Source organism: Crotalus tigris, unplaced genomic scaffold, assembly GCF_016545835.1.
Source record: "Crotalus tigris isolate CLP2741 ecotype Arizona unplaced genomic scaffold, ASM1654583v1 scf7180000017639.5415321, whole genome shotgun sequence".
NCBI classification, from domain to species: domain Eukaryota; kingdom Metazoa; phylum Chordata; class Lepidosauria; order Squamata; family Viperidae; genus Crotalus; species Crotalus tigris.
This window is the reverse complement of record NW_024096532.1, coordinates 4,119,123-4,133,496: the sequence shown is the minus strand read 5'-3', so window position 1 is coordinate 4,133,496 and position 14,374 is coordinate 4,119,123. Positions and strand designations below refer to the sequence as shown.

At 40.4% G+C, this 14,374-nt stretch overlaps 1 protein-coding gene across 3 annotated transcripts in view; it reads right to left on the bottom strand.

Moving 5' to 3' along the window:
• SLC6A16 (solute carrier family 6 member 16) overlaps window positions 1-14,374 on the bottom strand; it is a 46,633-nt gene that overhangs the window by 14,552 nt on the left and 17,707 nt on the right. For all 3 annotated transcript variants that reach the window (XR_005555741.1, XM_039335254.1, XM_039335255.1), the window contains exons 3-8: window positions 11,845-12,631; window positions 9,978-10,135; window positions 8,204-8,330; window positions 5,653-5,834; window positions 3,448-3,558; window positions 1,582-1,823 (exon numbers count right to left, since the gene is read on the bottom strand). Coding sequence is in view for 2 of the 3 variants with exons in the window: in XM_039335254.1 (XP_039191188.1) it covers window positions 1,582-1,823; window positions 3,448-3,558; window positions 5,653-5,834; window positions 8,204-8,330; window positions 9,978-10,135; window positions 11,845-12,040 (1,016 nt within the window). In the remaining variant the exon portion in view is untranslated. The remainder of the gene's footprint in view (window positions 1-1,581; window positions 1,824-3,447; window positions 3,559-5,652; window positions 5,835-8,203; window positions 8,331-9,977; window positions 10,136-11,844; window positions 12,632-14,374) is intronic.

The window sequence follows — 14,374 nt, the reverse complement described above, 5'->3', positions numbered from 1 at the left end:
GCAGAGAGGCTAATTCTAGCTATACAAGATCAAGCCTGAAGAACACAAGCATACAAAACAGAATTGAGAAGACAGCAACAGACAGCAAGTGCTGCCTCTGCAAAGAAGCTGAAGAAACAGTAAGCAACCTAGTTAGCTGCTGCAAGATTGCAGAGACTGATTACAAACAATGGCTTGGCAAAGTAGCAATGAGTGCATTGGAGTATCTGCAAGAAATATCATTTGCCTGCAAACAAGAACTGGTGGGACCCCAAAATAGACAATGTAATAGAAAATGAAGAAGCTAAAGTACTCTGGGACTTTTGAATTCAACCAGAAAATAAGGTTGGGTAAACACTCCAAATATAACAATTGTTGATAAGAATGACAAAAAAGTCTGAAGAGTGGACATGGCAGAAACTGGAGACAGAACAGAACAGAAAGAACTGGGGGAAAAATTCATAAAATACAAAGATCTGCAAATAAAAGTAGAATGTGTGGCAAAAGGAAGCAAAGATAGCACAAATAGTGATAGGCACCTTGGGTGCAATCCCAAAAAATCTGGAGCAGTGCTTGAACACCATTGGAATTTAAAAAATCCATCAGTCAATTGCAAAAAACAGCTTTACTCAAAACAGCTTATCTCTTATATCCTGCAACAATACCTTTTTAACAGCATCAAATACCATCTGCCTATCCCAAACCTTTGGGAAGTTTCAATAGGTGGATAAAAATGCCAAATGTGGTCTAAACATCTGGTTGACTGTGCAATGAACCATAATAATGATAATAATAATAACAACAATAATAATAACAACAATCTAATTATTCCCAGGCATAACTGAGAATAATACCTAATAATATCCAGGCATCTCAAACTGTGAAATGCTCTGCCTCCCTCATAAGCAGAATGAAGGGGACAAATTCAGTCAAGTCATTTTAACTGCAAGATAGGTAGATGCCACGAGAAGGAGGGATGGCTAAAAGATTCTGATGACAGATTTTTTTTTGGAGCAAAGAATGAGACAGGTACAGGTGCACGCAGGTGGCCCAGTCAACCTACGATCTACCTTTTGCTGTTACATCCCTCTTCGGTACTTGAAAAGGGGTATCATATCCCCACTCAATCCTTTCTTGTAGGACTTAACTGTTTGATCTCATGACAGCAAAGCTATAGCACTTGACACTTATATATCGCTTGTATGTAAGCATATGGTCATAAAAATAGCAATAGAACTTAGACCAGGGGTCTTCAAACTTGACCCTTTTATGACTTATGGACTTCAACTCCCAGAATTCCTCAGCCAGCATGCCAAAGGGCCAAGTTTGAAGATCCCCGACTTAGACTTATATACAGTACCGCTCCATAGTGCTTTACAGCCCTCTCTAAGTAGTCTAGAGTCAGCATATTGCTCCCAACAATCTGGGTCCTCATTTTACTGAGCTCGGAATGATGGAAGGCTGAATCGACCTTGAGCCGGTCAGCTTTGAACTCCTGGCAGTCAGCAGAATTAGCCTGCAATGTTGCATTCTAACCACTGCACCACCAGGGCTCTTGATCATGCTTGTTGCCCTTTTACCAACAGTTTGATGGACACTAACCTTTCAACACACTTGTGTGCCAACACATTGGCTCGGAAACCCAGCACGGCAAAAACCACCAGTGTGGCGAGCACCGAGGTAAGGAAATTGATGCCAGACACAAGCAACCCATCAATGTGGCAGTTGTTATTCTGAGGATTGTAGCTGGAGTAAGCAATGATGGTGCCGAAGCCCAGACCCAGGGCAAAGAACACCTGAGTGGCAGCCTGACGCCAGACCTGCATATCTCCCCAAATGGACAGCTTGGGGGTGGAAAAAGATAAGAAATTGTGAGAAAGGGACAAAAGGCATCATTTCACGTTTCTGCATCTCTGGCCCTCCTAGATCTTTTCTCATTTGCTGAAAGGTGTAAAAGCTCAAGATACTTTGGTGATCTCACGATTGCACTACTGCAGTGCATTCTACACAGGATTGTCCTTGAAGACTATTTGGAAGCTACATATAGTCCAGAATGTGGCAGTATGGACAGGCCCATGTAATACCTCTGCTTTGTGAGGTGCACTGCAAGCCAGTAGGCCTCTGAATGCAATTCTGAATGGAGTTCAAGTGCTGGTTATCATTTATAAAATCCTATAGGGCAGATGGCTGGGGAATTCTGAGAGCTGAAGGCCACGCATCTTCAAGGTGCCAAGGTTGAGAAACATTGCTCTAAGGCAGTGGTTCTCAACCTTTTTAATGCCGTGACCCCCAACCGGTCGTAAGTCGAGGACTACTCAACTGGTGCAGCACCATTTGCAGAATGGGACTTTTGGCGGGCTCAGAAGGGCAGAGACAGCCTGGACAATTCCTATTGGCTTTTGAAAGCCAATAGAATTAGACTCTATTCAAGAGAGTCTATTCTATTGGCTTTCAAAAGCCAATAGAATAAAAGGGAGTAGCACAGCTAAGGAAAAGGGGAAAAAATGGCGGACTGTGTTGTTTGGCGACCCCCGTGAAATGGTCCCGACCCACAGGTTGAGAACCACTGCTCTAAGGGATAGAGACTGGATCTTTGAGGGATTACCTATTTCTTATAGTTTCTGCCCATTCCATACAGCCTGACAGAGCCAGCATACTCCAAGTCCCATCAATTAAACAATGTCATCTGATGGGATGCATCTCTGACATGAGACCTGCACTACAGAATACTATCCCAACCTAGGTTTATTTGATCACCACCTTGGAACTGTTTAAGTAAACCTTTAAACCCTTACACAGTCCTCAGGATTTAGGTTAGAATGGGTGTTGAATCCCTTGGGGGATGTTTTCTTATTCAATTAATTTTAATTTTTTCTGGACTTCCTTTCATTTTTCTGTATAGCAATGGCACTGAAAAAAGTGACTTACAACTAGTCTTTGTTGCTGCAATCGGTATGTATTTACAGCAGTTCTAGAAGTCATGTGATCGCCATTTGCAACCTTCACAGCTGACTTCTGACAAGCAATATCAACGGGAAAGCCAACTGACTTAAGGATTCCGTGATTCCCTTAACATAGACCTCCCCAATCTTTCCGGCTTGGCAGCCTGGAAGGGAGGAGCATGCGCAAATGGGCTGCTGGCATCCATGCAAATAGGCTGCTAGCACCTTTGCGCATGCGCAAATGGGGCCACTAGCATCTGCTAGTGGCAAGTGGGGGGCCTCGCCAGCTATTCCCACAGCCTGGTGGCCAATAGGCCACAGCCTGATACCGGGCTGCGGACCATAAGCCAATCACAACTGCAGTGATTGGCTTAACAGCTGTGGCAACAAAGATTATAAAATCAAATGTGACTCACTTAACAACTACTTTGCTAAACAATAGAAATTGTGGTTCCAATTATGAATGTAAATTGGGGACTACCGATGCTTCAAAATCAGGATGGAGCCCAAAGCGGGAGTCTCTTACTTTAGGGGTGAACATGATCCTGATTCCATCAGCTGCCCCTTCTAGCAGCAAAGCACGTACAAGGAAGCACAAGAGAACCACATAAGGGAACAGTGAGCTGAAATACAAAACCTGGGATGGAGGGAAGATATGATGGAAATGAATATAAAAACCAAGGCATGCTGAGACTCCCACTGGCAGAAGTTATTGGTACACAAGGGGAACATTTGTCTTTTATGTTTCTGTAGCTTCTTTCCCACAAATGTATTTATTTATTAAATTTATATAGCTGCCCAACTTATACACAGTGACTCTGGGCAGTGTACAACATTAAAAATCCACACTTAAAATGTACAATTCCCCTCATTCAATCTATAATCCAAATTATTTGCTTCCCTTGTTCTACCTCCTGTTCCCCAACTCCCATTGTCCCTGAAATCCCAAAGCATATGCAAATTTCCTCAGCCCAAAGATCAACTAGTGGAGATGAAAGTTTGGTCCACCATATCTGGAGGCTGCTAGGCTGAGGAAAAGAAGAAACAATATGCAAGGTAATGGTTGAGATGTCCATTACAGGTGGTCCTCAACTACACTATCATTTAGAGACCATTTCAAATTACAACAGACCTCCCCAGGCATACCTAGCCTGGATTTGAAGTACTTATCCCCTCCTCTGGATCAGAGGAATGTTGTGGACATAATTTACTTGGACTTCAGTAAGGCATTTGATAAAGTAGATCACAACCTACTACTTGATAAGATAGAAAAATGTGGGGTAGACAGAAATCACCACCAGATGGATCCGTAGCTGGCTGACCGGCCATACTCAGCGAGTGGTCCTCAATGGAACTGCATCTATATGGAGGGAAGTGTGTAGTGGGGTGCCCCAGGGCTCTGTTCTGGGCCCAGTACTCTTCAACATCTTCATCAACGATTTGGATGAAGGGATAGATGGGGAACTCATCAAATTTGCAGACGACACCAAGCTGGCAGGAATAGCCAACACTCCAGAAGACAGGCTTAAGATACAGAAGGATCTGGACAGACTTGAACACTGGGCACTAACTAACAAAATGAAATTCAATGGTGAAAAAAGCAAGGTTCTACATTTAGGCAAGAAAAACCAAATGCACAAGTACAGCATAGGTGGCACCATGCTCAATAGTAGTAACTGTGAGAGGGACCTCGGAGTCCTAGTAGACAATCACCTAAATATGAGCCAGCAGTGTGCTGCAGCTGCCAAAAAGGCCAACACAGTGCTAGGCTGCATTAACAGAGGGATAGAATCAAGATCAAGTGAAGTATTAATACCACTCTTCAATGCCTTGGTAAGGCCACACTTGGAATACTGCATCCAGTTTTGGTCACCGTGATGTAAAAAAGATGTTGAGACTCTAGAAAGAGTACAGAGAAGAGCAACAAAGATGATTAGGGGACTGGAGGCTAAAACATATAAGGAACGGTTGCTAGAATTGGGTATGTCTAGTTTAATGAAGAGAAGGACAAGGGGGGACATGATAGCAGTATTCCAATATCTCAGAGGCTGCCATAAAGAAGAGGGAATTAAGCTATTTTCCAAAGCACCTGAAGGCAGGACAAGAAGCAACGGGTGGAAACTAATCAAGGAGAGAAGCAACCTAGAACTAAGGAGAAACTTCCTGACAGTGAGAACAATTAATCAGTAGAACAGCCTGCCTCCAGAAGCAGTAAATGTTCCAACACTGGAAGTTTTTAAGAAGAGACTGGACAGCCATTTGTCCGAAATGGTGTAGGGTTTCCTGCCTGAGCGGGGGGTTGGACTAGATGACCTCCAAGGTACCTTCCAACTTTATTGCTATTACTATTACTATATATATTGGATGCTCGGCAACTGGCCCACTTTACAGCAGTTTGCAGTGTCTTGAGATCATATAATCATTGATTTACAGCTTTTTTCTTGGAAACCAGCATTTACTTCGTTTTCAGCAAAAACAAAACAAAACAAACAAAAAAACCCCCCACCCACTGCGAACCACAGATTCACTTCATGACCACTGCGTTGACTTAATGAACACCTAACTGCCACAAATCAAATCGTAAAATCAGGCCGGGTCACATGGTGACCCAGTTAGCTATGGCTTATGGTCATAATTCTGGGCTGAATTACAGTTGTAAATTGAGGATGACCTGTATGAAGTCTCTGATGGAATATCTTTGTATAAAGGCAGAAGAGTGGACACAACTCACCTTGCCTGATGATTTAATGCCTTTGATCATGGCGAGACAAACCAGCATCCAAGCAGCAAAGAGGCAGCCAGCAAGGGCTGGGTCAAGACCCCCACTCTCCTCTATGGAGTTGGTAATGTGCAAGGCCTTTCGGTTCCAGAAATAGATAGTGGGAGAACTGTCCGTGCATTCAGATTCTGTGACTGGAGAGAAAGGGAGGAAGAGAGAGAGAGAGAAAAAGAAAAAGAGAGAACGAGAGAGAGAGAGCGTGTTAGGGTTAGGGGAAATGACCAGCTTTTCCTTTTCCAATGATGCTGTAATAACAAAAACAGGACACTTATTTTGGAATATTGTGGATTAAGTTTATGTTTGTCGAGTATATCTAAAATATATTGATTTCTAGAATACCTCTCCCCCAAATGGATTTTTTTCTCATTTCATGGCAGTTCCATATTATTTTAGAACTGCAAAGATTACAAAACTGATTTTAGCACAGTGCAGCAAATATGAGCAAAGGGCAGGTTTATTTGCCCAGCCATTTTTTTCTTTCACTAACTCTGGCCAACCAAATATATAAATGCAGAAGCATTTTCAGAAAAGACCATGAGTGTTTTTCCACTCTTGAGGCTTGTATCCTCCAGTCTTCAGTTCCAGCACTAACTGTTTTCTCTTGAAATGTACTATAATTTGATGCATTCAAATGTATTTTCCCAAACTACAGGCATAGAGTGTCTTTCTGCATGCAGAAAGTCTAAATTTCATATTATAATCTATCTCTTGACAGTAAGTACTGTTGGGAAAGATTCTTCTCTGGAAATCTCAAAGACTGATACTATTTGGGTGTAAGACACTGGATGGGCCAACTGCCTATTTGGTCTAAGGTAGCTTTCAATGTGTCTTAAGTTCTTGCAATTTTTTTTAAACAATTTAAGTGCTGTGTCAGCTTTCCAGGGTGAACAGATAAAATATGTTGAGCCTTTTCACAAAAGTAATCAACTATAATCCAAATTTCTCTTCCAATGTTTGCTCTTATTACTGCTTTTCAGAATCACTGAGAAGTGTTAATGATAAATTGTTCTAATGCCTGTAAGCGTGAAAGTTTCTACTTTTATGTATTTCAAAAGAAATATAGTTTGTTATAAAGAAAGCAGAGAAAATCTTATATGGAATATTGTAAAGTCTTCTTCCTTTTTCAGACAGCAGCTAGCTAGGTAACACCCAATTAAACTAAATTCCTTCCATTTCCCAAGTACCCAAAACAGACAATTTATTTTATTTATTTAATGTATGGCAGTTGTAGATTGAAAGCTGGTAGTCTATAATATTATTACAGAGTAATAGTTTGGCTGCCTTAAGAAGGGAAAGTTTAACAATAATAAAATAGTAATAATAAAAGAGAACCCATAAATATCATGGAAAAGACTGCTGACTAATATAGCAATGTGTTTACTGTATATATCTGAACGACAAAGATCTGCATGACCACTAGATGGCAGCAACTGTAGTTTTTGTATCACTTTCATCTTCAATACTGTAATGCAGTTTCTCACTAGACTTCATTTCCCAGAATTCCCTGTAACCAGCATGTTGATGAGAATATTGTGAGAGTTGAAGTCCATTCATTTTAAAGTTGCCATGACTGAGAAATATTATTCTAATGGTTGCCTAGATTTTTGCAATCCAGGTATCACAGCCCTTCTGGGGAATCACTGTTCATTTACTTAGACAATTTGCAAAGGAGGATATATAGTGTAGAAACTCTTAATTAACTCCTTCAGCATCGAGGAGATGACGTTTCATGCGATTGGGTGGATAAACTTTTTAAGAAATGAAGTTTAATACCTGATTATCTTTTAAGAATTCAAAATATTGCTGTGTCCCAGCCCAGTCTACTGGTTTATTTACAATCTTCCACTCCTATATTCTTTCATGGTAGATTAGCAAGATTATACTGTATATGCCTACCTTATACCAGACCAGGAGTCTGTCTCTTTTTTGTTCACAGACTTATAGCAGCTCTCTGTGATTTAAAAGTGTTTTTTCTCAGGCCTATCTAGAAATTTTGTGTCAAAAACATGTGCTTTCCCTTTAAGCTAAAGCATGGTGTCCAACCTTTTAGCTCCACATACTGAATAAAGAAAAATTGTCTTAGGCCGCCTATACAGTATGTAATATAGTTAATGTATATAAATCACATAATAATGTTAAAAATTTACAATCTTGCAGGAATGCATTACTAGCTGTCCAGGGCCACAAGTGGCCAATGGACTAGACACATCTGAATTACAGTCAACCTATAATGGTCAAACCATAGTTGGGATTTATCTACTACTCAACCAACTCCTGATATTTTGATATCAGTATTTTAAAGAGCCTTAGGAGAAGTTGAAACTTGCCATAAGTTGGGAGGGAAAGAGCTGGTTAAACCATTGTTCCACCATACAGTTCAGGGTTGGGAATTGGGAACTGTGTGCAGGAATCCTTGTTAAAAGCAGCATAATTCTGTGATATAGAGATGCCACAAAACCCAAAAAAGCCACAAATGCCTATTGTTTCCTGTGTTCCGACTTACCTGCACCTGTTTCATTTTCTGCTCCTGGGCAATCACTCCACGGAAGGGGAAACTGGAAAGAATTACCCAAGTAGAAAAGACTCCATGCCATAATGACATTATAATATAGGGCAACAAAAGAACACACCTAAAAGGAAAGCAAAATGAATCAGTGTTCCATATTGTCCCTGGACATGGATTTGATGAAGAGGAACCATTTGCCTACAAACTACAGGTGATGTCAAAAACGTTTGAAAAGAAATGTGTTTAGAACATGCTAAACTTCTTCTGAAATGTTCCTTTTCTCCAAAATAGAGACGTGCAACTTTTTTTCAGACTGAGGGAATGGCCATTCTAAACTTTTCCAGGTTGAGGATTTCGCTCCAAACCGTAGGGAATAGTCCAAAATAAAAACTAAATTAGGTTTGATTTCATCTATGTTTTCATTAATTCAAATTAAATATTTTTAATAAAAGAGTTCACCAGTCATACATTCACTTCCTTCTGCCACATTACAAACAATCACATATTTGAAGACGCAGCGGTCGCAAAGCAAGCCCATTGTTTGCTATGGGTTGTTTTTTGCTAGAATCTGGAAATAAACGTCAGATTTCAGCAAAAAAAAACTTTTCAAATTGTGGTCGTGTGATCGTGGGACACCACAAATGGCTCTAAATGCAGGCTTATTGCTGAGCACACCCAAAATGTGTTTAAATGACCACGGGGAATCTTCCTGGCTATTGGAACTTCAGAAGTAGGTTGAGTGGCCACTGTAATTTTGAACTGTTGCAAAGCAACCAGTTGTAAGTCAATAACTATTTGTAGTCTCTTTTTTAGACCATAAGAGTATGCTTGTAGGTAGCAGAGGGTAAACATTTCCACCCAATAGATAAGATAACCTTTATTGTCACATTTTTCTATGGACACAGTGGCACATAAAAAAATGAAATTCTGATATCTGATCTCAAAAGTATGTATGTACATAGGTACACACACACATATAAAGTACACATATGCACATACACATACACATGATATATATATATGTGTGTGTGTGTGTGTGTGTGTGTGTGTGAGTGTGTTTTCTGAGGTTTTCGCGGGTGTTTGTATGTAGGTCTTTGGTTATTCGGGTTTTCTCCTGCGTAAAATTGAAAGTGTCTTGGCGACGTTTCTACGAAGTCCCATTCATCATCTTCAGGCTGGTGTTTTCGGCTTTGTGCTTCTAGGAGCATTTGCTCCTAGAAGCATGAAGCCAAAAACACCAGCCTGAAGATGATGAATGGGACTTCGTCAAAACGTCGCCAAGACACTTTCAATTTTACGTGGGAGAAAACCCAAATAACCAAAGACCTACACACACACACACACACACACACACACACACACACACACAGAGAGAGAGAGAGAGAGAGAGAGAGAATACATTTAGAATACGTTAGCAGAAAAAAAGAGTCTTGAGAGTTAACAAGATTAATACTATATGGTATAAAGCTATTAGGAATCTAGTTGTTCTGCTTCGCATGCTACAAAGCCATCTCCCAGGAGGTAACAAAGAAAACGTGTCATAGGTTAGGGAAGAATATAGGCTGTAAGCTGGCAAGATGGGAAGCAAACAAATTTTCATAAATAAATAAATAGGTTAGAAGAATCAAAAGTTCCTTTTGATTACTAGAAAGATTAACCAATTAATATTTTTCTGACCGGTTGGTTTATTCTGAAGGGCTTTCCCCCCCTCTTTTTTTTTAAGACATATAAATAAATATCAGACTCAGAAGAACAGTGACACAGCACTCACCACACAGCTTGCAAAGCCGATGCCTACTAGGCGGGGGCTGATGTGCTTCCAGACACCAATGCTGCCCTGTCGGATAATCTGCCCGGCTGCCAGCTCCAGGAAGAAGAGAGGGACCCCAATGACGAGGAGGAGGACCAGGTATAGCAGCAGAAAAGAACCTGTCCAGCAAAAGGCAATATTTTAGGGCAGTGATGGCAAATCTTTTAGAGACCGAATGCCCAAACTGCAACCCAAAACCCACTTATGCATTGTCGAGTGCCGGGTGGGTGTGGCCCATTGGCTGGGTGTGGCTGCGGTGGTAACGGCAGACTGAGTGGGACTAAAAAGTTCAATCAATCAATTCCAACTTTGCAAGATCTTTTTTTTTTCCCACGAGAAGTTGAAATTGACTGATTGGTTGAACCTTTTTTTTTGTACACGGCAGCGGAAGCCTAAAGCAAAAAGGTTTTATAACACCCAGCTGAAGGCCTAGGACTGGGGCGATGGCGCTCGTGCCCACAGAGAGGGCTCTGCGTGCTGCCTCTGGCATCCGTGCCATAGGTTCGCCACCACTGTTTTAGGGATTCCAGTCATTATGGCAATTATTTCACAAATGACAGTCTCCTGAATCACGCTGAACTAAGGGGAAAGATGACGTGCCAGTAAACTAGTAGAGTTTTTTGGTTTTTTGTATGTGTCCTTTTAAGTCAGTTTTTGACTCCTGGTGACTGCCTGGACAAATCCCTGCAATTTTCTTGACAAGATTTTTTTGCCACTGATTTCTTCCAAGGGTTGACAAAGAGTGAAATGGCCTAAGTCACCCAACTGGCTTTGTGCCTAAAATGGGACTAGAACTCAGGGTCTCCTGGTTCCTAGGTTAGTGTCTTAATCACTACACCAAACTGGCTGTAAGCAGATTAAGCAAACCCCAAATCTTGGCCTTGATTGCTAAAGAATGGATCTTCTCCTTTAAATATGCTGTTGGCCTTCATTACTCTTAAGAGACGAATACAGTTTATGGATCACATTCTGAAGGTCTCTTGCATTTATGTCTCTGTGCTACTGTTTTTTCTTAAGCACCTGGCAAGATTATTTAACCAGACATTTATACCCCTTAAAGCACGAGTCCCCAATCCCTGGGTCGCAGCCTACTACCGGGTCATGGCCTGTTCAGAACTGGGTCACGCAAGCAATACTTGCATATGAAGCTCCATTTGTGTGAGTAGTGGGCTGGGTATGCATGCGCCTGCCGCTCACACAGAACCATCCCTTCTCCCTCCCCCATCAGGCCGCCAAGCCTGAAAAATTGGAGACCACTGCCTTAAAGTGCTGAACCATTTTAAACCTGATGAAATGGATCACATGTATGATAGATTTGTTGTTACCATCAAAAGCAGATTGTTTAAAAATATTGTTTCCAAATGCTTTAGAAAGGGAGATAATTTTCTTCACTGTCAAAAGGATCAACTTCACACAATACTGTTTCGAAAGTGAGCGTGTGGTGGCCTTGTAAGCTTGTCCTGGGAAACTAGATAACTAAAATTGTGAAAATCCAGATTCTCCAATTCTCCTGCCAGAAAAATAAGTATCTAAATGGTAGAGAATGTATTCTGTAATAAATGCACCACTTTGGTTGCCTGCCTGCTTTCGGCCAAACTGCTAAAGTGGTCTATTTGCTATTTCTCAAATGTGTAGTTTAATTCAGAAAATCATTCCTTTTCCATTTACAGGGAGTATGTATCTAAGTTTTAGATGTTATATGCATATACAGTAGTAAAAGGATAATCAGAATCTTATGTGAGAAGCCATAATTTCTTAGAAAAAAGGGAGAGAATCTTGCAGTAGAATCCAAGTCCCAAATTTGGCAGAACTGCCCAAGTCAACTCACCTCCACCATTTTGATGACACAGGTAGGGGAAACGCCAGACATTGCCGAGTCCAACAGAAAAGCCAACCTGGGCGAGGATATACTGAGCCTTTGATCCCCAGGTAGGGCGAGTAGCAGATTCCTCAGGCAGAAGATCTTGATTGGATTCACCCTCAGGATCTCCAGCTATTTCTAGGTCTGCTTTGGATTTCTCCATCAAGGGAGACAGTATGAGACTCAAACACACCAATGTCACACTGTGATCTGGAACTTATGCTTCTTGCAAATTCACACACCTCAATACTAGTCTCGATTAGAAATGTACATAGCAGATCTTCTTTCCCGATCTAGAACTCTTTTCAAGTGTAGTACTAGAAAAAGTTTAACTATACGGTTCTAAATGTATGGAATCTTTGCACATTGACAATAGGTCCCTTATTTGCTAGGAAATGTACGCTCACACGTCAGGTACTTAGTATACACAAACAGCTTTTTGCTCTCACACTGTCATGCAACTACAGAGGCATTAGCATGTCCTAAATATCTCTCAAAAAATTGTGGGTTTTTTTTTTGTGTGTGTGTGTGTAGTATTAGCACAATATAAGATGTTTTTGATTATACATTTAGCAGGTATTTCAATAGACTTATCTATCTTCAGTCATAATGTGTTTTGGGCCACTGTATACACCATTCATTAATAGCAGAACTTTAAGTGAGAGAAAAATACTATTATTTGGCTTAATGAACTGCACATATAATATGATTTATGTACACACACATGCTGGAGGATGTTCTTCAAGAAGCCAATCTAGAAAACAAACAGCAACAAAAAGATTAAACGAATGGACAACCCACACATTTGTTGAAATGTTAAGATTAATTCACAAGCCACAATCCTGGCTCTAAAACACCAATTTGGAAAGACAGAAACATTCCACAAATTCAGAGAATTCAAGATGCTTCCTCCCTTTGTATCAGTGTTCCTTAACCATGGCAACTTTTAAAGATGTGTGGACTTCAACTCCCAGAATTCCAAGCCAGCATACTGTCTGGGAAATTCTGGGAGTTGAAGTCCACACATCTTAAAGTTGCCAAATTTGAGAACCATTGTTCTATATGTTTAAGGATCATTTCCTCAGCTCAGTGTGGATGTAGTTTGCAGGATGAAAAATGGAAATTGGGCCTCTTTCTTCCCAGTAAATGGGAACAGCAAATGGAAAATCAACTTGGTCACTGGTCACAAAGGGAACCTGCTTTCAGAATCCAAAAGTAAAACTTTCCGTTCCAAGGTAAAACTACCATTGATATAGTACTGGATAAAGGATTACAAAGCACCAATATTTGCCTCAGCAACTACGTCTTAAGAAGAAAGTCTTTGAAAAATTTCAGCCTGGCTTCATCAGGATAGAATGTTCTGTAAAGAATTTACCAGTTTGTTTTGGCTAATCTCCCTTCCCTTATTTTGTGTGTTTACACTTTTGTCTGATAACCTTGAGGATAGGACCCATGCACAATTTTAACTGATATACCAAAGTAAATTCTGTGGAGCACTATATTTCTGAATTATGGTGTGTGTGTGTGTGTGTGTGTGTGTGTGTGTGTGTGTGTGTGTGTGAGAGAGAGAGAGAGAGAGAGAGAGAGAAGGAGGAGGAGGAGGAGGAGGAGGAGGAGGAGGAGGAGGAAGAGGAGAAATAACAGTAGGAGGTGGAGGAAACAATTTTTGCCTGAAAATGAAGGGAAAATAACAGAATGGGAGATAGATTAACTCCTTGTCTGTTCTGGAACTACTTTTGGTCTCATATTCAGAAACTTAATAAATATTCATTCCCACCAAGAGGGAAAAAATGCTTCTTTATTGCCAAACATTCCCCAGCACAGCGTGCTTTTCAAACTCTTTTTTTCCATTTTGGTCAGGGAGATTCAAGCAGCCTCAAAGTGTGCATTCTTCTTGTCCTAATGATGGTTTTCTAGAATTATTGAAATTGACATAAGCACATATAATTTAGATGCTTTCCAAAATGTCCTGGTAAATTTGAAACTTTTTCTCCCTCTCTAAATAAACAGAATGGCGGTTTGTGGCTGGGAAAGAAAAGCTAGCTCTCACGAAATAGCTGTGGATGAGGGGAAAAAAGTGAGCAAATTCTCCATTTGGGAGGTGGGGGTGACAGAGAGCAGATTTATCTTGAGGAAAAATCTAGATTAACCATGTTAAATAAAAGTTAAAAGTTTTGTATAGACTGGTAACTTTCAGAAACTCTTCAGCTATTTGTTTTTAGTTATAAGAACTAGAAACTTTAAGGAGAATAAATTATCTAAATCTATTTCCTCTTCAGTCTTTTACAGTATAAAAGACAAAACAAAAGAAACAAGAAGCAGCTAGGTAAATCTCTTTAAGGGACATCAAACCCGTTTTTTTTTTTAATCAGCAATCTGACAATGAGATTTACATAGCTGCTTCTCACTCCTTTCTTGTTCTCCTTTATAATCCTAGATGAAACTTTCCCACTTCTTTTCACTTCTGCATATTCTAATTTAAGTTCTTAAAACATCC